Consider the following 27,027-nt stretch of genomic DNA (forward strand, 5'->3'; position numbering starts at 1 on the left):
CCTGCCTAAAGGTTACAGAGAGGACGTGTTTCAGACTATCGGGGTTTGAGATTATGGGCGTTTTTGGGACAACAGGCCATTGGACTAATGTGTTTTCGGTCCAGTGGACGGTCCCCAACCGAGGCTGGCATGAGAATCTTCAGTCCTCTGGCTGTCCTGTGGAACTACATCAAAATATATCACTTTAATAAAATCTTACCCAGAATATTTTGCCCTATTTCAAGTCAAAATGTCTTATTTCTTGTCATAATATCTCATTACACTTAACATAAGACACAATCACCTCAGAAGTAACTTGTTTTTAGACAATTTTCACTTGTTTCACGTGAATTTTCACTTTTTCCACTGGCAAATTTCGCCAATGAAACAAGCAAATTTTCACTTGTTGCAAGCAAATTGTCTAAAAACAAGTTACTTCTGAGGTGATTGTGTCTTATTTTAAGTGTAATGAGATTTTGACTAGAAATGAGACATTTTGCCTTGAAATAAGACAAATATTCTGGGTAAGATTTTGAGTTTTTGCAGTGTTTTATTGCAAGCGGACTCTTACTTTCTTGATTTGATTTGATTTCCTGTTGAAACTCGTAGTTTGGGGCGGGACGCGGTGCAGGGAAGGATCGTTCACCAGTTCAAACCAACAAGATCTCAGTTTTGGGATGTTTGAAGATTTGTGAAGGTTTTACTGGTTGAAATTTTGATTTTCACCTACCAGTGCAGGATGACGTCACTATTTAAGATACTAGTAGATAAGATACAAGTGGAAGTCCTGCCTAAACTTAACCAAATTTACAGAGTGGACATTTTTCAGACTTTTGGGGTTTTGGGAAAAATTGGCGTTTGTTTTCGGGGTAATGGGCCGTCGGACTAATTGGTTTTTGTTCCAGTGGGACATTTTTCGGACCGTTGGGGTTTCACAATAGCAGTGTGTTGAGGTGTTCTGGTTCAGTGTGTTGGAGTAGAGACAGGGGCTGAAGACAAAACACTTTACTGTGTCACATTAAAAGGAAACAAAACTCTCTTTTTCTAACCTGGTCGCTCCACATTTAGACTTTCCTTGCACACAGCCGGTTCTCTTGTGGATCTCCATGATGATGATGCAGTCTTTAAACGTGTGCACAATATGAGAGAACCACTACACTGCAAAAACTCAAAATCTTACCAAGAATATTTGTCTTATTTCAAGTCAAAATGTCTCATTACACTTAAAATAAGACATGATCACCTAAGAAATAACTTGTTTTTAGACAATTTTTGCTTGTTTCAAGTGAATTTGCCAATAAAACAAGTGAAAATTGTCTAAAAACAAGTTATTTCTCAGGTGATCATGTCTTATTTTAAGTGTAATGAGATACTTTGACTAGAAATAAGACAAATATTCTTGGTAAGATTTTGAGTTTTTGCAGTGTAAAATGATATGAAAACCAATTACAAGCAGCAGGATTCAGGTTTTATGCTCCTAACACCAGATTATGACCCAGAATATCAGCCCTGCTGTAATCACCAGCCGACGGAACAGATTGAGGGTCTGTTGTTGACCTTCAGCTTTTTGTATTTGGAAGATAAATGTTAGTAGAACTGACCCTAAAAAATGTGATTACTCAATAATGATGGTTAGTCCACAAAGAGGAGATTTTTCTTCGTGTTTCGGCCATCCGTCCACACGAAAATGTCTTCGGTCGCTGAAAACGCACTCAAGTTTTGGAAACATTTCAACAACTTGTGACTTTCAGCCTCTGCCTCTGTCCATATACTCACTCAGGCTTGTTTTTTTTATGATTCCCCTTCCTTTTCCCTGCAGTTTTGGATGTTTTTAAGATGTTTTGAAGCGGATTTTCTACAAACATCTACAATCACCCCCCCAGCTTCTTTGCACATGCTCATATCGTGAAGACGTGTGTGTTTTTGTGTGTGTAGAGTCTTAAAAAATCCAGATCTGTGTGAACGTGGCCAAAGTCATTGGTTTTAGAGGCTGAAACTGAATAGAACCGAATCCTGATGTCTGTCAATTTGTCTTTTTGTGATTTGAACTTGATTGAGTTGAGATGAGCGTTGTTTGGACGATTTAATTTGCATGGATTACCGCCGGCACCGCAGCTCTTTCTGTCTTTCGGTTGCCCACATGCGCAGCCTCAACCTGAAAAGCAGCTTTGTGCGTTCGTTTCCCTGCACAGGAGCCGAGGAGTCGATCCGTCGGCGATCTCCCTCCTGCATTCGGGATTAAATCATTTTCCAGACCGTTCCTCTTGACATATTAAACGTTTTTCTAGCCGATTCGCTCCTGCAGCTCCAGCCCCCAGCGACAGTGAGAGCTCTTGGAAACGCAAAAATTACAATTGTATTGTAATTACTGTGGATTAATGATCATTTTCCTGACTGTTTTGCATTATTTACATTTTTTTTCTTATTGTTCTGCTTTATTTTATACCTTGAGGTGATGTTCACAGATGTCATGACTGCAGGTGAATAATAATATTTAAACATTAATGAATAAATATCAACGTTATGAGCAATAATATAAAACAGAAACACTCATGGAGAGAGAAACTGAGAAAGAATAGAGGGAGAGAGAGAAGTGAGAGTAACACCTGGCATTGCCCACATGTGTCTGTGTGTGTGTGTGTGTGTGTGTGTGTGTGTGTGTGTGTGGCATTAGCCTGTCTGTATGTGGTAACTCTACTCCAGCCTTGGCACACACACACACAGCGCCAATGGTGGTCTGCGTGCGTGTGTGTGTGTGTGTGTGTGTGTGTGTGTGTGCAGCAAACACAGTGTTGAGTGAGTGCTAGTTGCGATGCAGAGGTTGGCAGTGATGCCCTGCTGCCACACACACACACACACACACACACACACGCACACACACAATACATGACATGACAGCTGCTCCAACGGAGTTTTTGAGTTTTCGAAGGTCTGTGTTTTTCAGACAAAATAAAATAAAACATTTCAAGCACAAAGAGACAAATAGAAAAATGAATAATGTTCATATTGATGATATTAATACTGTTAATACTACAGTCACTATTAATAATGCTAATAAATATAGCATATTCGTACCTGTGTCCATTAGAATTAGCTCAGGTTAATGTATTCCCATAGACAAACAATGTAATGTTGATCTCTGCCTTACAAATACAGTGAATATTAATATTACAGATTAAGATTATACAGAGTGACATGCAGATTAATTCATGTTATTAGGCTCATTATTATTTTTAGAGAAGTTGGTTTGTGGCATGAAAAACATAAAAAAAAAAAACATCAGCAGCACATCTACATATCAGTGGAGGTGTTATGTATGATTTCTAGCACTCACACACACACACACACACACACATGTATGCACACACACACACACATATACACACACACACAGGCTAGCCAGACAGTCAGCCTTCAGCCTTCATCGCCAGACTACTGGATGGATTAGTAACATGGCGGCGGGAACAGCCAAGTGCGCGCACACACACACACACACACACACACACACACACACACACGCACACACACACACACATACACATACATGCACGTACGCACACACTTTCTCTCCCCTTCCTCTTTCAATCCATCCATTTTTTTCTGTGTGATTATTGTGTGTGTGTGAGACAGTGTGTGTGTGTGTGTGTGTGTGTGTGTGTGTGTGCGTGTGTGTGTCTGATCTCTCCGGTTTATTCTTGTCTGGGAGTCCAGGACTTAATGCATCAACCAGACCGAGAGGATATTTGGGGAGAACAGGAACAAAGGAGGCAGAGGAGAGAGGAGAACATCGCCTGAAAACTCCTGAATCCTAATGAATCATTTTATTTATTTTATTTTTTTTAATATTTTTGCAAATTCTTTTCTCTTCTCCTCTTTTCTCCTCCAGGAAAAAGTTTCACTCTGACCATCACGGTGTTCACCAACCCGCCTCAGGTGGCGACTTACCAGAGAGCCATTAAAATTACAGTGGACGGTCCCAGAGAGCCACGCCGTGAGTCACACACACACACACACACACACACACACATGCATTCCCCAGTTTGAAGTCACAATCACATTTGCACACACAACACACGCTACACACACAGCTGATTTACTGATTTACATTTTGACCCCATGTTGTTGCCGTAGACCTGCTGTTCTCAAAGTCACGGGCCGATGGCGACGCTCGGAAACGTTTCCGGTGGACGTGCGAGGAGTTCAGCTCCTAAAATCTAAACCAAGGTCGCTGGTGTCTTAACACACTGAACGTCCCGACCTCAGATGAAACCAGACGACTTAAAGAATCTGGCGGCACCAAACATGTTGGGCTCTGTTGTCGGCAAGGCGGCAAAGTGTCACTCCAAAGTTCAGCTCCACTGCAAAAACTCAAAATCTTACCAAGAATATTTGTCTTATTTCAAGTCAAAATGTCTCATTACACTTAAAATAAGACACAATCACCTAAGAAATAACTTGTTTTTAGACAATTTTCACTTGTTTCAAGCTAATTTTCACTTGAAACAAGTGGAAATTGTCTAAAAACAAGTTATTTCTGAGGTGATCATGTCTTATTTTAAGTGTAATGAGATTTTTGACTGGAAATAAGACAAATATTCATGGTAACATTTTGAGTGTAAATTTTGGCGAGGGAAAAACTGGCAAAGGGCTCCCTTGACCTCTGACCTCCAGCTCTCTGAGTGAAAATGGGTTCTCTGGGCAGCCTCGGCTCTCCCCTTTGCAGACACGCCCACCTCCTGCTGATCTCATGCAGTTTGGGGCAAAAATCACAAAGTTTCCTGCAGCCGGCATCACACGGTGCTTTGCTTTTACGAATGGGAAAGTTCACGGCGAGTTAGGAGTGGAAACAAGGCAACAAGGCAGCTCACGAGCCGTTAGGAGACTCATCGCCAATCAGCAAGACGGAAGAGGTGAACCTGACATGAGCAAATATTACGTTTGATGAGTAACTAGTTAATGTTTTTTTTTTTTTTTTTTTAAAGTGAGGTTGACAAAATTTCATGATTTGTCCCAAGAATTTACACTGCAAAAATGCAAAATCTTACAAAGATTATTTGTCTTATTTCAAGTCAAAAATGTCTTATTACTAGTCAAAATATCTCATTACACTTAAAATAAGACATGATCAGCTCAGAAGTGAATTATTTTTAGACAATTGTCTCTTGTTTCAAGTGAAAATTTGCTTGTTTCATTGGCGAAATTTGCCAGTGGAAAAAGTGAAAATTCCCTTGAAACAAGTGAAAATTAGCTAGAAACAAGAAACAAATTTTGCCAATGAAACAAGCAAATTTTCACTTGTTTCAAGCAAATTTTCACTTGAAACAAGAGACAGCTGTCTAAAAACAAGTTACTTTTGAGGTGATTGTGTCTTATTTTAAGTGTAATGAGACATTTTTGACTTGAAATAAGAAAAATAATCTTGGTAAGATTTTGAGTTTTTGCAGTGTAGTAGCCTCTTCAACCCTGCTGGTTTGATCAGTGGTGTTCGTCCTAACAAATGCACGCTGCGCGGCCGAGCTTCGTTCAACCCCACAGAGCTTTATTTTAAATTCGAGTGGAGATCCTGACGTTTCCAAATGACGCACGAGACATGCAGATCGTTTCTGTTTGCCGTGATGCTGCAGCCATGAATCAGCGGCACGTTGGCTGTGAAGCTGCAACCGGCAGGGACACAAAATAGGGATGTGATATTATCAGACAATATTGAAAAAAGAAGTGTTTGTTCTAAACTTTGCGGGGGGATTCAAGGGAAAATCAGATTAAATCCCCCGACTTTCCCCGGACTGGAGCCGACTTTTCAAAAATTCCGCGACTTTTGCGCACATTTTCAGGCATTTACACAAACCCAGAGCACACAGAGGCTGGGATCAATGCAGCGGATCAGTCGTGGTAATAGTTGCGGTTGTCGTTGTTATTTTTCTTGCTGTTGTTGTTGTTGTTGTTGTTGCTACACTTGTGAGGACGTGTCACGAAACCCCGTAGAGAAAGCGGCTGATGAGGAACCTGAGGTAATCCTGACTTCCCCTCTGGCCCGGCGTGATGAAACATGGGGATTTCTAATGCGAGATGACAGAGCTAATAAGCACTAATGCAGCTCACATGGAGTGTGTTGGTTCCCGTTCACACACACACACACACACACACACACACTGAGCGGAGCCGAGCCGAGCTGTGTGTGTGTGTGTGTGTGTGTGTGTGTGGAGGACGGGACGGGACGCCGCCGGGAAAAACGGAGCCAAGCGAGGTGACAGAGAGAGAGAGGAAGACTCCTGCCAGCCAGTCTCAGCTGTGAATAACCATCACTCGTCTCCAACACGCCCACACACACACACACACACACACACACACACATACATATACAGTATAAATACATACACATGCACGCTTCCCCCATTGGGAGGAAGTAACTGTAACTGGAGCTCAGTCTTAGGCCTTTGAAGTGCGGCCAAAACTTTAGAGAGCACGGCAGACCACCACACACACACACACACACACACACAGTCGCGCACACACACACACACACACACACACACTCGGCCAGACCCCTATGCGGCGCCCATCGTCAGATTCCGGAGTGGAATAGCAGACAGAGGGTGTGTTTAACAGTGTCAGGATGTCATTATGGAGAGTGTTGGGTTGTAACCGTTGTAATCCCCGGATTATGTAATCAGATTACAAGCGCAGGGAGAGTCATATGTTCCAGAATCACCTCTGTGATCACGGTGATCTCCTCGCCTCGTTATTTTCCTCTGCTGTGTCCTGTTGTTATGGCTGCCGCGCGTCGAGCTGGATCTCACGTCCATCCGTGTGTGTGTGTGTGTGTGTGTGTGTGTGTGTGTGTGTGTGTCCCAGGTCATCGCCAGAAGCTGGACGAGGGGAAACCGGGCTCGCTGGCGTTCTCCGAGAGGCTGACGGAGCTGGAGCAGCTGAGGCGAGGCTCCATGAGGGTGACGCCGCCGCACCACCACCACCACCACCACCAGCCCTCCGCCAACAGCCGCCAGGCCGCCGCGCTAAACTCCGCCCCTTTCTCCAGCTCGGCGCACTCTCAGATAACCGCCGGTGAGGCCCGAGAGTTGAGAATGAAAAATTAAAAATCATCAAAAAACTAAATAAATAAATGAATAAAGGTCCCGTCCGCACTCGAGGCCTGCACTGCAAAAACGCAAAATCAAGATTTTTTGTCTTATTTCAAGTCAAAATATCTCATTACACTTAAAATAAGACATGATCACCTCAGAAGTAACTTGTTTTTAGACAGTTTTCTCTTGTTTCAAGTGAAAATTCACTTGAAACAAGTTAAAATTCACTTGAAACAAGTTAAAATTTGTTTGTTTCATTGGCAAAATTTGCCAGTGGAAAAAGTGAAAATTCACTTGAAATAAGTGAAAATTAGCTAAAAACAAGAAACAAATTTTGCCAATGAAACAAGCAAATTTTCACTTGTTTCAAGCAAATTTTCACTTGAAACAAGAGACAATTGTCTAAAAACAAGTTACTTCTGAGGTGATCATGTCTTATTTTAAGTGTAATGAGATATTTTGACTAGTAATAAGACATTTTTGACTTGAAATAAGACAAATAATCTTGGTAAGATTTTGAGTTTTTGCAGTGTGATATTTTCATCCCGACCGCGCCGGAGGCTGAAACCCGAGCCGCCGCGCGAGCCGGGACGAAGCGCTGAAGCCCGTCTGAGCTCCAGAAGGTTCCCTGTGAGCCCGACCACCAGCAGCCAGAGCCTCAGTCAAACCCGGCTTTTATGTCGCGTAACACAACACTTCATCCAAACAGAGACTTTTTTTTTTTTAAATAAGACTTTCCTTCCAGCATTTTTTTTTTTTTTTGGGGGGGGGGGTCACTGAAACAAAACCATTTGAAAACACAGTTAATCTTCAGCTTTTTAACTCATAGTCACATTATGAAGACGTGTTTTCGTGTTCTCATGTGCACAGATATTTTTCCCATGTAGATTCAGTTTTTAAAAAAAAAAAAAAATACAAACAACAAAGGGATCGATAAAATTGCATTTTCCAAAACAATACGCGCCCACGTGGACACGGCGCTAAATGCTTACATAAAGTGGTGTCAGTCAAATCCGTTTATTCAAAACTTTGTTCAAATGTCACTTTAACAAATTCTCTCATCAAGTCCAATCTGGGGGGGTTGATTTAACTAACCTGCACAAGGCAATCGACCCTCAGTAATTATGCATGGTGCACCTTTTTACAGCAATATTTTTTTACTTTTTATTAAATATCTCCTACCATGCATTGTTCAGCAAAGCCAAAGTCACACAGCACAGCAGCTTTTACACAACTCCTCGTTATCGAATGACTAATATTCCTAAAAATCCTAAAAAAAAATGGCCTCCAGAGCAGTGAATTTTAGAGCAGATATAGCGAACAAAACATCACCTACGGGATCTCAGAGGGGACAAAAAGGGCCACCAAACGGCTGTAGTCTTTTGTTTCCCAAAGTTGTGCCTCTCACTGAAGCATCAAACCTCATCATTCCTCCTTGTGGTTTTGGTGAAATCCATTGTGGTCTGTGTGCATGCATTTGTGTGTGTGTGTGTGTACGTGTGTGTGTGTGCGTTGTGGTTGCCGTGGATACTCCATGTGGCATAAAATAGAGTAGCTGTTCCTCTTCTTGCTTCTGCGGTAGTGACGTTTTGCGTCACCATTTGTGTTTACTGATGTGTGTGTGTGTGTGTGTGTATGTGGTTGGTTAAAGTGAGGAAGCAAGTCATGGCATTAGGAGGAAGTGAGAGTCAGCTGGCAGGAAGTGGTACTGTGTAAAAAAAAAAAAAAGTATTTAAAAGCTGCATGTATTTCTGACAGGCAGAAATGTCTTTTTTTGTTTTTCCTTTTAACAAACATCTCCTCTCCAGAGCTGATCTACCCACGTTGTCTGAGGGAAAGACTTTTATTTTGACTGATTCCAGTGAGACTTTTTGATAAAATCTCACCGAGCTGCACGTGCATCACTTGTGTTATTAATATTCGTGTTATTATCCTGACTTGTGGTGCTACACGGCGGTATAGATGCTGTTTCAGAGGCTTTTGCACCCCAACGAAAAATAGGGGAGATGACGAATATGTGTAATTTTTCATTCAAATTGTCAGATTGAAAAATATTTGAATTCTGGCAGGTTCACCCGAGATCCCACTGCTCATGGAGTACCTGGAAAATTATTGAATTAAAGGAGTTTGTTCAGGCTTACAGAGCTGACTCTAAAGGTGCAACAAAATATTTAATTTACCTGTTTGTTTTTCCTTTTGGTTGAAAGGACTTGACACAGGTGTGAGTGACATGACAAGGTGGAAAATGAGGTGAAAGGCCGAGGAAAAAAGCAAGGGGGAGAAAGAGAGTCAGAGAGAAAGAGAAAGAGAGAGGTGGCTCTCCGTCCTTCCTGCTCTCTGTCTTTCTCTGATCCCTCTAGAAATAAAAATAGCAACAGGAAACCGTTATTAAGCCATTCAAGACCTCTCTTTCTCTTCCCCCTTTTCTTTGCTTTGTTCACTCTCTCCGTCCTCGTCTTCTCTCCCTTTCTGCCCAGGCTTTCGTTTCTCCTTTAATGTTTTTTTTCTTCCCTTCTGTCACTTCTGCAATTTTTGATATTTTTCGGGAGAAAAATGCAAAGAGGAAAGAGCAAGAGTGTGTATTTAAAGCGGTGCACGGCAGATACAAGTTGTGCAGCTTATACGCAACATTGTGCATTTAAACTCTGTCTTTCTCTCTCTCTTTCTCTTTCTGTGTGTGTGTGTGTGTGTGTGTGTGTGTGTGTGTTTTGCTCTGCACGTGTGTGGGAATGCAGTAAAACTCTATGATCCCTCGGCTGCCAAACCAGCCACAGCTCGTCCCAGATGTAGATTATATAGAACGGCGTTTTTCCCTTTAAAACTGTAAGAGAGACAAAAATGCGATGGAAACTTAACGTGCTGCCAACTGGTGCCAACAACACAGCCTTCAGTGTGCTGTTACCTAAAACTGAAATTACAAAACTGCAAATAACTAAGCAACCGTTGATAAACCTGCCTTTTTTCTCTGTTTCCATATTTGACCGATATCTTTGAAGACAAATGCTGATGTTTTTTTTAGCTGAAATGACATGCATCTTTCAATTTGAGCATTTTCACGGCCTGAAAAAATCAAGAATTTACTGTTTCCCCAGCATCATGGGGCACTCAAACAATTATCCCAGGGTAAAATAGTCAAAATTAAGAGGATTCATTTGTGCTTGTTTGGAAAATCTCATTAGAATCGGTTCAGGTTATGAGCTTCCCATCGCCAGCCATTACGGCGCTGATCAGTTGTACGAGAAACAGGTGATTGTTCATCATATTAGAGGTGAACCGCACATGCTAGACCAGATACGATTTATTAATTAAAAGTGTAAGCTCACAAATAGCACTAGAAAACCCCACAGCGGAGTCGATCTACTCGTTGTGGTTCTATTCTCGTTCCACTGCCAGACAGCCAGCCATGTATGACTCCTGCCCCCACATTAGTGCTCTCTGCCTGGGGAAAGAAGCCAGGAAAGGAGGGGGCTTGGCACCGGGCCTGGGCTTTAGCGCTGCTAGGAGCCGCACACAAACACACACACACACACACATGCACGCATACACACACACACATCAGTGCTTGGGAGAGCTGTTGGCCGGACTTGAAAAGCCTTCATTGACGTCTTGGCTGCTGTGTACAATTTGCTTCCTCATCTGTCTGCACATACACATCTGCACATGCACACACACGCACATGTACACACAAACACACACACACACACACACACACACACAGTCTTGTCTGCAAGTCTGTGGGTGATCAGTGGCCTTTATTAGACTATGGGGAAAGGGACTGGATTGAATGAAAGAGCACGCACGCATGCACACATACACACACACACACACACACACACACACACACACACACACACACAGCCCCCCCTTCATCCGTCCACCCCCATACTAAGTTAATTGCTTCCTCTCCTCCATCTCTTTTTCTTTCTTCTCTTCCTTTCACGATAACCGGCGTCTGTCTCTCGCCATTATTCATTTGTTATTTTTCCTCCAGCGTGCCTTTATCTCTCCACTTCCACAATCGATCAATCAGCTAATCAACAAATCAATCAGTCATTATCTCTTTATGAAGTAAGTGAGCATTCAGTAACTGTTGGTTCAGTAAAGCTTTACTTCAGTAGGAGTGTACAATTAAAGGTGCTTCCACGGAGTTTAGTGAATTAGAATAAAACTCTGATGTTGAGTTTTATACATTTAAAAACATAGAAACCTGAAGTGAAAGATGATAATATAGTTAATAATCTAATCTAATCTCTCTCTCTCTCCTTCAGACTCCAGGCAGATGCAGTCGTCTCCATCGTGGTCCTACGACCAATCGTATCCCTACCTTGGCCAGATAACCACGCCCACAGTCCACACGACCAATCCCCTCTCTCCCTGCCGATCCTCGCTCAGCGACCTGTCCTCGCGACTCACAGGTAACCGTTGATTGAACACTGATTAAAAAAAAAAAAAAAAATCCTCAGAGTACTTTATAAAGCGTTACTAAACATTTTTCAGTCCCTTCCACATGTTGATGATCCAGACTCACTGTGTGCCTAAACGCCGTAATCAGTTTAATGCACAGCCGCCGAATGCCTGAAATTAACTCTGCAGGACGGCAACAGGAATAACAGACAGAGTTTTTCTTTTCATCCACAAATTCAAAACACTTGGAATATTTCCTCAATACCAGAGGAAATTAATGAGTGAATAAATGAAAATCTGGAAGGAAAAAAGCAAATGATAAAGGGGTGAATACATTAAAAAGTAAGTAAATAAATTAAATTATATATAAGTAAACACATGGATAGATAAATAGATAGGTAACCTTTGACCTTTGACCTCCAGGTCCCGACCTCGCGGCCTTCGGTGACCCCAGGATGAGCTTGGAGCGACCTTTCACCTCTCTGCCCTCCCTGCCGGACTCCCGCTTCTCCGACCCGCGGGTCCACTACCCCCCCACGGCGGCCGCCTTCACCTACACCCCCTCCCACAACCCCGTCTCCAACGGCGCCCTCGGCATCACCATGGCGACGGCCATGGCGACCACCCCGGCCGGGAGGTACCACACCTACCTGCCTCCCCCCTACCCGGCCAACACCCCCCACCAGGCTCAGAGCGGGCCCTTCCAGTCCACCTCCTCCCCCTATCACCTGTATTACTCCACCGCCGCCGGCTCCTACCAGTTCTCCATGATGGCGGGGGGAGGCGGAGGCGGCGGCGGCGGCGGCGACTCGCGCTCCCCGCCCCGGATCCTGCCGCCTTGCACCAACGCCTCCACAGGCTCCTCCCTCCTGCACCCCTCGCTGCCCAATCAGAGCGAAGGGGTGGGCGTGGAGGTGGAGTCGAGCCACAGTAGCTCTCCGACCAACATGGCCGCCGCCGAAGCCGTGTGGAGGCCGTACTGAAGCCGGCCCCCGGCGGCGGAGGAACGGCGCGAGCGTGGCGGCGCGACGGGCGCGCTCGTTTAAGACTGCCCCAGTGCCCTCCAGGTCACAGACAGGCAAGACCGGACTGTGCTCTCATGACTCCATTTTTGAAAACAAACCAACCCCACGATGATATCGGTGACCCAAACCTGAAAAAATGTCCTGAAAGATGCACAACAACACACATTTATTTAGGATTCATTATCAAGGCCAGGGGTGGAGAGAGTACTACAAACAGCTGCTCCAGGAGAAGTACTGTTCCTCTGCTGGTATGTGACTGCAGTAGAAGTAGAAGTAGTGCAGTAAAAATCCAAAGTGTCTCATTTCAAATGTCCTGGCAGTAAAAGTGACTGAGCTCCTTTTTCCAAACAGTAACTGTGTTAGCTGGGATCTTTTCCATGCAGTTAGAAAAGGAGGAGAGAACATGCTGCACACTGCATGCTTTTAAAGGGGCATTACGCTAAAAACTGAAGTGAGGACCATGTAGACTCAACTGACACGTGGAATAACCACGTAGCATGATGGTTGAGTCTACATGGTTCTCATCAACCACACTTACTCCACGTTTTTCGCCAGTTGAGTCTAAATGGTCTTTAACTTCCATCGACCGTTTGCAGTTTTTCATGGTGCAGCTTTTATTGTGAAATTCGGAAATGACAAAAGTAGCCCCATCCAAGTGGAACAGGATTTCTCTTCTTGTCTTTGCCGACTGAGCTTTTATTGTGAAAGGATCCACAATCTGTCATTGATCATTTGTTCTCTGTCATGGATCTGATTTAAAATGCAGTGAAGCACAAGACTCAAGCAAAAAATTATTAAAATATTATTAAATTATTGAACGTAAAAGTACTCAAAAAAAACTACTCAGTTACAGTAACGTGAGTAAAAGTAATTAATGATTAATTAATTATGTAATTAATTACTTCCACCTCTGATTGCTCCTCTTTTCCAGTCCTTTCTCTTGCTACTGGAACTACTTTATGTCCATATCACTGCGCTACAGCTTCCCTCAGTGCTGTATGTTGCGTAGTGATACCGAAACAAAGTAGTTCCACCAGTTAACAAGCAAGGTGGCTGGAAAACAGCATTAATAGTGAATCTCAATCGTGTGTTTTTGTGCATCCTTCAAAACTCTGTGGGTGAAGCGCTCGTCCTCACAGCAGGGAAGGAGGTGACGGGTCAAACTTGAAGGATCTTGCAGGGGAACTATCACTCCACCACACGGCCGTCTTCACACTCCAGTGGGTGGATTCGTCATAAGGAATCCTGACTATTAAAAATCACAAGCCACTTCACCGTGTCATGAGCCAGCACTGAAAGTCTATGACGAGGCCTGTTGGCTCACTTGCTGCTAAATATCATTTAATTTATTCTATCACCATTAACCCTCAACCTTTACGAAGAAAAATCTGTATGGAAATCCACATGGAAAATGAGTTTCTCAGACCATCGGATCATTGCTCAGTGATTTCCGGTCATATTTCAGTTTTGGTCGTTGTTTCGTTTCCGGACAAACTCCGCCCCGGCCAGTATGTCGCCGCTTGACCTGGAGCCCTTAAACGAGCGCGCCCGATGTGAAGCCGCGGGGCAGAGACATTGGCCGCTGAGCCGACAGACACTCGGTGGCCCGGAGAGAGGAGCCCCGATCAGATGAAGGGATTCAAGAGGACAGAAACAGAAAAAGAGGCGGGGTGCCATTTTTGGTTTTTACACTGTGTGCATGCAGCAGCACTGGACTGGACTCAGTCTTTGTAAAATAACAGGACTTCCTCCTCATAGTTATCGTTGGTGTCGTGAATATATGATTTGCTCATACCAAATATGGCGATGGCTTGTTTGTGTTTACCTCTACATCGTCCGTCCGTCCATCTGTCCACCCATCCCCCGACACACCTTCACTCCTCTTCAACATCACCGATTCTTGGATGACTTTTTTTTTCTTTTTTTTTTTAATATCAAAAAATTCTTTCTTGAGGCAGAATACAAATGCGTTTTCTATGGCCATAAACAGTTCATAAACAATTTTATTCACTTTTTACATACTTTTTGGACACAACAACAACATCGGAAGTAATTCCATAAGCCTAATTCCAAGATATTACTTTTTTTTTGCCACAAAAAAATATGTAATATGTTAAAGTATTTATGTGCTACTGGTCATTGGACATTTCCAAATATTATGAAGTCAGGTTAGACCAATATATGGGGCTTACATTGGTCTTTCTTAAGGTCCTGTGTTTGATTTATTATTATTTATTCTTCAGCTGAATTGATCTTAATGAGAAATTTTTACCCAGCTCCACACGAGTATGAAAGAGAAGTTTTCATGACGGAGGCTTTTCAACAATGACACAAGAATAAAATTCTGGGGGAAGCACTGAATGCTGGTAATTTTTTTTTTTTTTTTTTTTTTTTTTTGAGGGGGCAGGGGGGTGAAAATGCTCCAGATGAAAAGATATTTTAATTAGAGATCATTACAAAATATTGACTTCTTTCCCTCAACTGCTGAATCTTTTAATCACTGATTTTCACAAACTTTTTTTTTTTTTTTTTTTTTTTTTTTTTTACTCCTCCTCCTCACTACATTGTCAGACTACAGCATGTTGTTTTGTAGTATTTCTTATAATTAATTTATTCCTACAATACCAGTTTTGGTTGCATTTCCTGTCCCCTGTGCGTGTGTGTGGGTGTGTGGGTGTGTGTGAGTGAGTGAGTGTGTGTGTGTGTGTGTGACCTCTGATCATGATCCACCCCTCTGTTTGAGCTGTATATAACCATGGCTGTAAATGATGTCTGCATTTGACCACGTTTTCACTGCCCCTTCCTCTCTCTCTCTCTCTCTCTCTCTCTCTCTCTCTCTCCCTCTCTCTCTCTCGCTCACACACACACATGCAGAGTTGTTTTGACATTGTTGATAGTGCAGCATCAAGTTTCTCACATTTGGTTTTGATTTATATAAATATTCTTGCGAAGAAAATATAACTCGTCCTTGGTTTTCTTGGTAGTCCTGCTTCTTTTCTCGGTTATCTCTTTCCGTATATATATATAATTCTCTCTGTTTGTGCCTCTCTCTCTCTCTCTCTCTCTCTCATGCTGGCACCTGAATCTCTGCCAAATCACCCACTGCAACACACACACACATACGCACAAACACACACATGCAAACAGACACATACACACTGTCCTTTGCTATTCCTGAACCTGGAGGAATTTCTACAGGCAAACAGACAAGCCCCAGCCTGCCTTCTGTGCCAGACTACACACACACACACACACATACGCACACATGCACACACACACAGGACAGACTGCTAAATAAAGGTGGGGTTGCCACAGCCAGACAGTGACTACACATTATAAAAAGCTATTCTGCTGTATTAAAGAGAAAGAGTCCTCTACTGCATCCAAGAATTAGAGAAACCTAACACTCAGCTTCAAAGTATTACACCAAAAATTATTGTACCAGTATTGTAGCAAAAATTTCATTTTCTCTTAGGATTGTTCCACTGCAGAATCCATAATGGAATTGTTTAAAAAAAAAAAATCCTTGAGTAAAATAAGAAATGCTCCAAAGAAACATAAGAGCGGTATTAAAGGGCCTTGGGTCTCACTCTAATTTCCAAGTATTTTGTTCTTATTTGAATAAATCAGAGGGCTTATTGAGATATTATGGTTTCATATAGCTAGACAAAAAACTGCGAGAGAACTGTGCTTTTTGGGGGTGTAGGCCCACTGTCAGTCTACTAAGTTTTGGATGAAATCATAGATGTTAAAATCATCCTCATCTCCCTGGTATATGATTGGCTAGGCACTCCTTGCTATTGCTTCAGTGTACCATGTTGTAGGAGGTAAATTCTGCAACCCTGGGGGAAATAAATCCCTTCAAAATCCAGGTGGATAAATATTTCTCCGGGGGATTATTTTCCCCAGCGGAGAGAGCGTTTCACTCCGCCTCAATTTCAAGTCATCAAATCCCAACAGAGCTGCTGCTTTTAGGGAAAACTCATGTAGAGGACTTTATTTTGGTGACGAAATACTGGTGTGAAGAAAGTTTGAAGTCAGCTAGGGTTAGACGGGTGGATATTGGTCTTTTATTAAATATCAAATATCAGCCCGGCAGTGCTGTCCACCACTGATATGATAAAGGTTCCACCCTGAGTCCAGAAAACCTGACATGAATTTAATTGTGTTAATATTGTGTGTGTGTGTGTGTGTGTGTGTGTCACTGCTGATTGATCATGTCAAAGGACAGAGGCTGAATATGAAAGGGAGTGAGAGAAATTCTACCCTTGAATAAGAGCAGCCATGCCAGCCTTAGTGAATAGTGACACCTAGTGGTCAATATGAAAACACAACCTGCTCCCTTTACCTTTATGAGCAGCCCCTGTCTGTGAGCTTTAAAACAGAGTGGTTAAAATACAGTTTTGTAAGATAGCGGACAGCTTGCCAAGCGGTCTCAGGTCCTTTTGATGTTTGAGAATTTAACTGTATATCTCTGGCAGCCCTGGATAAAACTACATGGCCTCTTCCCTGTATGTTCTCACGGTCTTTGAGAAAGTCCCAGAAGAACCTGAAGTGGTTCCAGAGGTCTTTTCGGGGTCCATGGGTCCTTCATGAGATTTCAGAGTCCCTTGAAGAGGGTCCAGGACTCCTTGAGTAGGTTCCAGCTTCTAGTTAAAGAGGTCTTTTGAAGGGTTCCATGTGTCTTTGGTGGCATTTCAGGTGTTCTTGGGGAGGTTCCAGGGATCCTTACGTGGATTCCAAGGGAATTCCTCAAATAAACTCCGGGGGTCCTTGATGGGCACCTAAAAGAGGTTCTAAGAATCCTCAATGTGGTTCAAGGAGTCCTTGAGGAGGTTCCAGGATCACTGAAGTCCCTGAAGAGGTTCCAGGGGTCTTTGAGTGGGTTCCAGGGGCTTTGCAGCATAACTCCAAACAAATTAATTCACTGTAATTGGGCACTATGTATGTTGTTTGTTTCTCTTGGCCAGAAATGGGATTCTTAATCTCAACATGACTAACAGGTTGAATTAAATAAGATCAACAAAATTCTTTCTACGTGGGCCTTCATCCCCTGGCCTAATGTGTGTCAGTTTGGGGGTCGGTGCATGAAGCCCTGCATAAGGTCATTATCCATCAATTACCAACATTGGACTGCTGTTTTGACACTCAAGGCACTAGTTTTCTCTCTTATACATACCGGACTGAGAATTGATTTCCTAACAGCACCCATCATTTGCTGCTTGACTGAGCTCCCGACGTGATTGATGACCGGCGGTAATGATAAACGAGGGAGAAATTAACAGGGCCCAGAAATTTACATAATGTCCTATTAATCACTGTGACAGAGGGGAGAGAGGTGGAAATGGCAGGGGAGGATGGCAGCAACAAAATGGCTCAGATAGGAAGAATCTGAGACTGAGGACTGTTTTCTGAAATAAACTTCAACACCAAAAGCTTTGCATGTGAAGTTCTGACATCAAATATGTCAAAAGGGTTTACAGGTAGGAGATGGGTGCAGTTCATTGTGTCTGGAAAGCCCAGCATTAACAATTTATAATGGATTACTATATAAACAAATCCTAGGATTGAGTAAATTGAATTGCCCCCAAAATTGCTCTGTTTACTGCCACCTTGACAGCAAGTGCTTGAATAAATTTACAGTTTGGTTTATGAATAAGACTATAGTGATCATAGGCTACCATCAGAGGGGGTCAAAAACTCAAGAAGTCACATAAAAAAAAAGATAGGACCTTTAACCTGTGCAGTTACATAGGATGCTTTGTGCTTGGGTGAGTACAGTGTGCATGAAATCATGTCAGCTATGCTAAATGCAGTTAATTAAGCTTCATACTTATTTTGACATACATTGTACTGCATGCAGCTTCTTTACTGAGCAAAACTTAGAAGATTGTAGACCAGGGGTGTCCAAAAATGTAACATGGAGAGCCGAGGGGCTGCAGGTTTTCTCTCCAACCAAAAGCTCCACCAGGTGATCACTTTCAAGCAGACAGGAGGAACCAATCAGTATAAAGGGGAAAAGAAAAAAAAAAAAGAAAAAAAAAGAGCAAGTCAGTGGACAATGCTTTAAAAACGAAGAAGCAAGATCATTTTCTGTAACAGTAAAATTGCCTTAAGAGATACAGAAAAATAGACACGGAGATAAAAACAAACAGAAAGTAAATCTGAACACTGTGTTGATTCATACTCCATGATGCATTCATGACCCGTAGGAAAAGCTGTACAACTAACCTGAATATTAGTAAAAGCTGTGGTTGCACTGGGTTTGCCCCTGATCAAGGTTTGCACACATACCCTTCACTTATTGATGATGAGATTCAGGACGTCAACTTCACAATCAGCATTTATTTTCAAGAAGTATTTACCAATTGAAAGCAGTGCACCGTTTACGTTTAGAATTTTACCAAGAGCGTGAATGCGTCAGGAGCGGGACCCGTACGTCATCGCGCCACGCGCCAAATTTGTAAAGTGCGGAAGGCTCGAAAACAAAACAACAGCAAAACCGTCCGGCTTCGATATATTTCTCGCTGAATTTCCGATTTATACATTCAAAAGTCGCTCTGCAAAATGTCCGAACAAGCAGGTTATTCGCCGAGCTTCAAGCGACCGGCTGAAATTATGCGTATGAGGCGGAAAAGAGCCCGAAGCGAGGCCGGTCTCGTCGCTAGCCCGAGCGGCCAGGGATCCGCTGCTAACCCGGGACAGAGTGGCTCATCCCCGGCCTGCGTACGGCCGTTCTCCCCGGGCCCGCTGTTCACCCAGACCCGCTCCGGAGGTGGAGTAAAACGCAGGAACCCCTTCGCAAATATCGAAAATACCTACAACAGCCCGAAAAAGAGACTCGTCATCTACAGCGACGACGACCATGCCGACGTTTCGGATGCAGCCAAGCCGAAGAAGTGGACAGAAACGGAGGGAGAGAGCGACGCGTCGACGGGGAAGGTGCACCAGTCCTCTCTGCCTTTTAGTGAGAGGTTGATCGAAGCGGAGAAACAAGAAAAGCAACAGGTTTCGAGCAAGGTGGGCTACACATTTCATTATGTGTTAAATCTGCCTAACAGGTAGTACTCCAAACGGCACTTTGTATTCGTAAAATCTCAACTTTTAGTCTGTTAACACCGCTAATGTTAGCGAAGTACCGTCGATAGCGGATGAAAGCAGCGTGAAGGCTTACAATGTAGATAGATAGATAGGTATACTTTATTGATCCCAGACTGGGAAATTCACACGTTACAGCAGCAGCATCAATAAAAACAAAAAATAAAATAAAAAAGTTAAAATTAAAAGTATATACAATAGAGACTAAAAATGTAAAATATATACACTAAATACAATAAGGGCTAAGTATATACAATAAAGTGGCCTGAGAATATAAGATGTTTAAGTGTTGAAATGTAAGACATACTGATGAAAATAATAAATATGAAAAATGAGAAATACGACAAACAAAAATCAGTATTTTATCTGAATAAAGGCCGTATGGTGAACTGTCTATTCGCCGAAGTGTACAGTTAAATTATAGTTTTGTAAAAAGAGATCTTCCATTGGTATGCTATTGCGGATAATTAAAGAATCATTCAGTTGTCAGATTTTTGAATGGAGTTAGGAAGGTCATTTTTGAATGGGATGAAAAAAACGGAAACTGAGGTGTCATCTCACTGAGACTCTTTGTAACGTTACACCATCAGTGTAAATGGTTTTGCACTCCTTATACATTTCTCTGATGTTAGTTGTTAATTTTTGCTTCACATAGCCTAAATGTGCAGAATGACCAGAAAATGACCCCTCATACTGTATCTGCAACCTGTTACTGTCCCTGTGATGCTGATCTGCCCAAAGGCACTCTGGTGCATTTTGTTTTAGGGTGGATTTTCCTTTGAAAATACATGATTACATGTTTTATCTCTTCAATTTCTCTCTCTCCTCCACTTTAGAAGTGTCTAACTTTCTCTGAAGATGACTCTTTGTTTGATGAAGATGTAAAGGAAGAGGAGAAAAGTCCACTGCTGAAGGTTGGACCGTTTTCTGCATCTGTCTCTCACTCATCTCTTTCCCCTGACATCATTAACACACACACTGGGTGTTAATGGAGTGACTCTAATGAGACATTTTGGATGCATCAATATGTTTCTATCAGTGGTAGTATTATCTTGATTACAGTTGAGAGTTTTAGTGTCCTATGCTCTAAAATTTCTTTTCAGAGGCTTTTTGCTTCCTGACAGGAATAAATGCACTGAATACCTGGATTATTGGCATGAAAAATCAACTTTAAGCACACCGAATTTCACCACAATGTATTGACTGTTTGTATCTTCAACCTCAAAATATGAGTATCAGATTTCAAAATGCCATGTTGGTTGAACATGTGTATTGCCAGTGAATATTTTAACAGGTATTTTTGCTTTATATATATAACACTTTATTGCTTGCTGCACAATACATTTTTAAGTGTTGTTAACCTCCTGAAAACCAGGATTAATTGATTAATTTCAACAGGTGGATTTTAATTCATTTTGACAGGTTTTATTTGATCCTCTGAATAAAATTCCTCTTATTTCGGTTCACATATTTTTAAAAATCACATTTTAGCCTGTGACGATGTTTTTGTTTTGTTTTTTTAAAAATCAAATTTCTAAAAATCATAACCCAAAAAAGTAAGAAAAAAAATCAAAGAAAAGTGGGGTTATTTTAACAGCCCAAAGTAATATATGTAAAATAATTTGGATAGAAATAATGGTACATTTGTTCAGAGTGTTATATAAAACTTTTAAAAATAAAACCCTGTCCCTTGGCTCATGGGTGTCAGGGGTTTAAAACTTTCTTCTCTCATTCTGACATGATCCTTCTTCCTCTCCAGAGTCCCCAGGCTAGCGCTCCTGCCTCCATAGCGCCCCCTGTCTGCAGGGAGTATCCAGCAGACTGGAGCCTGAAGACGCGCCTCCTCTTCACCTCCCCGCTGCCCCTGTCCTGGGCGGAACAGCCCAAAGCCCAGGAGGAGGCGCTGGGGCTCAGCCAGCACTGCAGAGGTCACTACAGCACCCTGCCACACAGTGTGCCGGTAGGACCATAACTTCAACTGTTGAGTCAGGATGACAGTGAGAACCGTGTTGACTCATTAGTTCAAAATACCATTTCACTTCATTCTTATCCTCTCATTTGCCAAAGTCATTTAAATAAAGGGTTGCGCTCAGAGAGTCTTACTGTTTTATCTGTCTACGTTCTGGGAACACAAAATCTTTGGGGGTCCACAGCCGTCATCATTATACATCAGATAATTACAGTTCACCTGCATTTAAGGAGTGTGAAAGAGGAGAAATGGAAATATTCCCTCTCTCTCTCTCTCTCTCTTTCTCTCTCTCCAGGATCCCAGGTCTTGCTCAGAGCTGCGTTGTGCCTTCCAGCAGAGTCTGGTCTACTGGCAGCATCCCTCCCTGCCCTGGATGTCTCTGTTCCCCAGGATCAATGCAGAGAGGAACTTCGCTGGGAAGAGCACCCCCTGGGCACAAGATCCTGCACTGCAGCAGAGTCTCATGAGCGAATGGTGAGATGAGGGGTTCATATTTTGATTTTTTTTTCCACAAGTCTTGGAGAGGTGGATTCCTGTTTTAGTGATTTCTATCTTTTCCTCTCTTCCACAGGTCGGTCAGTCTGTCGTCTCTGTACAGCCTCCTGAAGGCCAGACTGTGCCCGTACTTCTACCTCTGCTCCTATCAGGTCAGACTCATTTCTAGTTGTGTGTGAGATTTCAAATCTTATTTAAGACAGATCCTCAGGTTATCTGCAGGTAAAGATTTATTAAAATGTGAGCATCCAGCCGGTATCCAGCACTCAGTAACAATAAGAGGAAGATAGCACCACTGCTGTCCTACAGAACAACTAGGGGCAAGTGAAATAATATCAAGTTTTTGAAATGGATGAACTATCCCGTTAAGGTCTGTTTTGACCCTTTATATATCTTAAATACAGAAATCTAAGACATTATTTTCACAATTTTATATAAATATATTTTGTGACTACAAAAATCTTTGAAAGATTCTTTATTCTTTATTATATGATACTTAGTAAATACATAAGTCAAACAAATGAAATAAAGGAAGTAGCATGAATTGTGTAAATACAGCGAAATATGTGAATGGAATTAGCACAATTTTATTTATTTATTTAAATTCATTTATTTAAATCTTGCATTAACTGATTTTCAGTTACAGAGTTTTTTCCAGAACAGGGGCAATAAAACATGACAGAAGTGTTAGTTTTCATCGCTAACATCATTGGTCTTGGTGTGTTTTCACAGTGAGTTTTCTGCTGTTCTGTCCATTAAACTGGTTTCTGCTCTGCTCTCTCCAACCAGTTTACCGTCCTGTTCCGGGCTTCAGGTCTCGGTGGATCCGGCAGCATCACCGCCCTGCTTTCTCCCACAACCAGAGGGCTCAGAGAGGCCATGAAGGCCGAAGGTGAGTCAAACCCAGAGAAAATACATCACAGAACACCAGAGGAAGTAATGGAACTGGTGTGAGATTATGGTTTTACTGGTGTATTCTAAATATTCACAAGCATTTGAAAAAATGTTAGGCTTTGCTAGACTGACAGATGTTATGAAAAGTGAAGGAATTCCAGTTTTAATCATGAAACCTTATCTGTGCCTGTGGTGATACTCATCATAAATATCATTCTGCAGTAATCTTTATTCCCTAAATGCAAAAGAGTAGAACAAAACAGACAACACAGCAGGTTATCAAAGTCAAGAGGTCGATATTTACATGCATTTTAATTGACAGTTTCATGAAACTGTTGGATTTTCAGATATTTTAGTGTCTTGGAAAACTGTTTTCCAGTTTGTTCATTTATTTACAAATTGGCCTGATGAGCGACTGCATCATTTCTATGGTTAAAAAATATGGAGCCAAACCTTGCAAAAGGCCTAAATCTAGACTAAATCTAAACTTTGACCGTTTTTCAAATTTATTTTTACTGGTTGCTGATCAGTCCAAAGAGAGACTGCATCATTCATTTGTTGACTTGATCCTGATCGGTCCTGTTCACCTGTTCAGGAATCGAGTTCAGTCTGCCCCTAGTGGAGGAGAGGAGGAAGAGCAGGGAGCAGCAGAGCCCAGCAGTTCAGAGACAGGACGAGGATGGAGACGAGTGAGTTTCTTCTTCTTTCACTCTGTGTTTACATGCATGCTCATTTTCCACTATTATTCCAAATATGACAGTATTCGAACTTGATGCAGGTAATCTAGACAGCATATTCCATTTAGATTTTCCTAATTTTTTTCTGATTGTAGCATTTTCCAATTAAGACAGGTGCCTCGCTAACCCTGGTTTATAGTGATGATGGTAAAGTTGTTTTTTTTTCCTATTGTCGTTTAGGTACTCTGTGCTGAAAGATGGTGATGAATGTCAAGGCGACAATGAGAGGGAGGAGGATGATTATGGCGATGATGAAGATGGCAGCCTCTCCTGGCTAAAGGAAATGGGAGTTGAGGACAAAATCAAGAAACCAGACAGCCTGTCTATACAACTGTATCCTCCTGCTGCTCTTCCTACATGCCTGCGTGTGTGTGTGTGTTGCCCTGTTTGTGTAAGGTCATATGGCAGGGGTGTCGAACTGGTGCTGTTGAGGCCAAGAGGCTGCAGGTTTTCATTCCAACTGAAAACTCCAGCAGGTGATTTCACTGATTAGTCCCTTCTCTCTGCTTGGAGGTGGGGTGATCAGTGAACTCACCTGGTGGAGTTTGTGGTTGGAATGAAAACCTGTAGACTCTCGGCTCACTCTGGCATGTGGTTGCCTGCTCCTGCTCGTAGCTTTGTGTACATCTAGCATGTGTGGCGGGCATTATGTTGTTTAAAAATGTTGAAAATACCAAACCCCGAGCTCTCAAGTAGCTTACAGCTGTGGTGGATGGTATTTTCAAATGGGAACTTTCCTGACTTTCCTGTGGGACATGAATGCAGCACAATGATACATCCAGTTCACGCTCCTTGACCACTGTGCTCTAGCCGTAAGGAGCGCCACTCGGTGTCTCTGGACCACAAGCCGGAGTCCGTGGTGTGTGTGGAGGGAACACACACCTTCACCCTCATCAACTTCCTCATCAACTGCAAGAGCCTGGTGGCCGGGGCGGGGTCGCAGGCCGGGCTGCCGCCAACACTGCTGGCACCAACCTCCTTCAAAGGAGCCACCATGCACACACTGAAGGTATGGCATCGCACATACACACACATACACACACACACACACACACACACACACAGAGTCAGAATATGTGTGTGTTCTCCAGGCCCGCAGTGTGAATGCGAAGACCCAGGTGGGCTCTTCCTACCAGGACATCAGCAGTCTGGAGATCACAGGTAACAAGAGACACTGTTATCTCTGATGCACTGCCAAGTAAACAACCTTTTAACTTTTCATTTTTCAAACAAGTTTTACAAATATTACGGTTCATAAAACCGTCCTAAGTTTGAATTTATGAGGTCTAAATTTCCACATAAGGAGGAAAAACACCATGGTTGACCTAAAGCAAACGGTGAATGCAGTCATCTTGTTAATAACCTGCTATATTCCTGCATAAAACATGATATCTGACCTGGACCAGATATCCAGCACTGACCTTGATACTGACCTGCAGCGATGGTTTGAATGAGGATCAACAATCTGTTTTAAATTTTATTAAAATGTCTGTGCTCTTATTTGTTCCCTGTTACGACCCTGGCTCGTGGGCCGCAACATAAAGTTGAGACAGACGTCAGTTTATACATAATTTTATTTCAATAAATAATTCATTTTACTTCTGCAGGCCCTGTCCTCCCCTCCTCCCTCCACGCCATCACCACCCTCCTGCGGCCCGCGCAGAAAGGAGGCTTCTCGGCCGCCCTGTACACACACGCCCCCACTGCCGTCATGAACACACACACCACCAAGCAGCCAGTAAGACACAAACACACACACACACACACACACTGTTCATAAGTGAAACATTAATGATCCCTTCAGAGTCATTATCGCAACAAAATGGCACTATCTGAATGTGTTTGATTATCTAACAAGGATCAGACCCACACACACACACTCGCACACACACATACCTTATCTCCAGCTAACTGTCTGTGTTTCTGCAGAGTGTCGGTGGGTCAGGCGACCTGTCTGGCTGTGGTCTTCATCCTGCCACCGTCCAGCAGCTCCAGCAGCCGTCCAGCCTGGGGAAGACGGCCCTGAGACAAATAACCATGACCAACTACAACTACACCTGGAAGAACTGAGCCTGTGTGTGTGTGTGTGTGTGTGTGTGTGTGTGTGTGTGTGTGTGTGTGTGTGTGTGTGTGTGTGTGTGTGTGTGTGTGTGTGTGTGTGTGTGTGTGTGTGTGTGCGTGTGTGTGTGTGTTACCCCTCTGAAGACTGCCCTTGGCCACTTCCATGCCGGGAAAGATGATCCTGACAAAAACATGAATACCGGCTTTTAGAAGTTCAACCAGAGCTTGAAGTGTGTTCCTTGTTAAATGCCTTTTTAAAATGTCTTTAATTGTAATTGTAATTGCACTGCACTGTTTTTAATCTTCCTTGTATGCTGTGACAATATAATACTTGACTGGTTTGACTTTTTTGACATGGTTAATAGGGTAGTTTTAGATATTATAAGGGAAGATCTAAATTTTAAAATGATTTTTCAATTATTATATTATCATTTTAATTTTTACATTGTATTTTGACATAATCGCTTTTTTGCCTGAGATTTTGTTATGTTCGACACTGCAGCAAAATGAAATGAACAGTGGACTGTTGTGTTGTGTTGGTTCCGCCACTGCCTTTTTCATTAATTAAAGGGTTAATATTACACCCTTACTCCGGTTTAGTATTTTCATTTTCGTCAGCTATTAAAATACATTTGCATGTTTGCATATATGAGCTCCAATCAGTGATCCATAACGAGAAACAAACATCAACTGTACTTTCAATTTATGCCTCCTTTCCACTAATATACCATGCTACAGGTAGACTTTTTACATATGCAAAAATTCATTTTTTGTGAGATATTGTGAGATTTTTGTAGGATTAATGAGTATATTTAGACATAATGCACAAACCATTTTTGTACAAATAGGATTAATGCACATATTTAGACATAATACCCATACTAATTTACAAATTTGAAATGCAAATGTTTTTATATTTCATTTTCGATTTCCTATAATTTCACTTACGCTTACAACATTATTCTCTTGAGGTTTTGAACAACTGCACCTGGCCCAGTTTCCCCTCAGGGATAAGTAAATTATTTTTGACTGATTCATACTATGACTGTCTAGCTAATAACCGTGCTGCATTCAGGACCCATAGGAGAACATCAAGAAGTTAAAGGTAAAATCCAGTTAAGATTCAAGTCTCATCATCACGCCTGAGTTGGCATGAAGCACTCACTGGGAGGGAAGACATTTTTTGTAGTAGACTAGTAGCCTATTCACCACCTGAGTGGACACTTTTTTTAGTCTAAAATGTTGCACATTCTGTCTTTCTCTTGGAACTTGAATGCATCAGG

At 42.4% G+C, this 27,027-nt stretch overlaps 2 protein-coding genes across 4 annotated transcripts in view; both read left to right on the plus strand.

The window, feature by feature from the left end:
- Positions 1–12,754, plus strand: part of runx1 (RUNX family transcription factor 1) — a 24,880-nt gene extending 12,126 nt beyond the window's left edge. Inside the window, exons 5-8 of the mRNA XM_030070863.1 lie at positions 3,866–3,970; positions 6,832–7,041; positions 11,330–11,476; positions 11,889–12,754. Coding sequence (XP_029926723.1) covers positions 3,866–3,970; positions 6,832–7,041; positions 11,330–11,476; positions 11,889–12,448 — 1,022 coding nt within the window. The 3' untranslated portion in view covers positions 12,449–12,754. The remainder of the gene's footprint in view (positions 1–3,865; positions 3,971–6,831; positions 7,042–11,329; positions 11,477–11,888) is intronic.
- Positions 12,755–18,944: 6,190 nt separating this feature from the next.
- donson (DNA replication fork stabilization factor DONSON) lies at positions 18,945–26,389 on the plus strand. 3 transcript variants are annotated; one of them, XR_003929709.1, is made up of 13 exons: positions 18,945–19,510; positions 20,425–20,502; positions 21,348–21,548; positions 21,853–22,031; positions 22,129–22,204; positions 22,842–22,944; positions 23,542–23,635; positions 23,864–24,016; positions 24,494–24,692; positions 24,775–24,844; positions 25,291–25,421; positions 25,613–25,816; positions 25,867–26,389. XR_003929709.1 is itself a non-coding variant. In XM_030074789.1 (12 exons), exons 1-12 carry the CDS (start codon positions 19,058–19,060, stop codon positions 25,751–25,753), a joined length of 1,878 nt encoding a protein of 625 aa, XP_029930649.1. In that variant the 5' UTR covers positions 18,945–19,057; the 3' UTR covers positions 25,754–26,389. The 3 variants fall into 3 exon arrangements, 1 of the variants encoding a protein (XP_029930649.1); XR_003929708.1 differs by having other exon boundaries at positions 25,613–25,811; positions 25,862–26,389; XM_030074789.1 differs by having other exon boundaries at positions 25,613–26,389.
- Positions 26,390–27,027: the final 638 nt, after the last annotated feature.

This window comes from Myripristis murdjan, chromosome 2 (genome assembly GCF_902150065.1).
Source record: "Myripristis murdjan chromosome 2, fMyrMur1.1, whole genome shotgun sequence".
Classification (NCBI taxonomy): Eukaryota; Metazoa; Chordata; class Actinopteri; order Holocentriformes; family Holocentridae; genus Myripristis; species Myripristis murdjan.

Coding starts and splice junctions, on each gene's coding strand:
- donson (XM_030074789.1), top strand. CDS start 19,058: ATGTCCGAACAAGCAGGTTATTCGCCGAGCTTCAAGCGACCGGCTGAA. Junction 19,511..20,424: donor AGCAACAGGTTTCGAGCAAG/GTGGGCTACACA, acceptor CCTCCACTTTAG/AAGTGTCTAACTTTCTCTGA. Junction 25,422..25,612: donor CACACACCACCAAGCAGCCA/GTAAGACACAAA, acceptor GTGTTTCTGCAG/AGTGTCGGTGGGTCAGGCGA.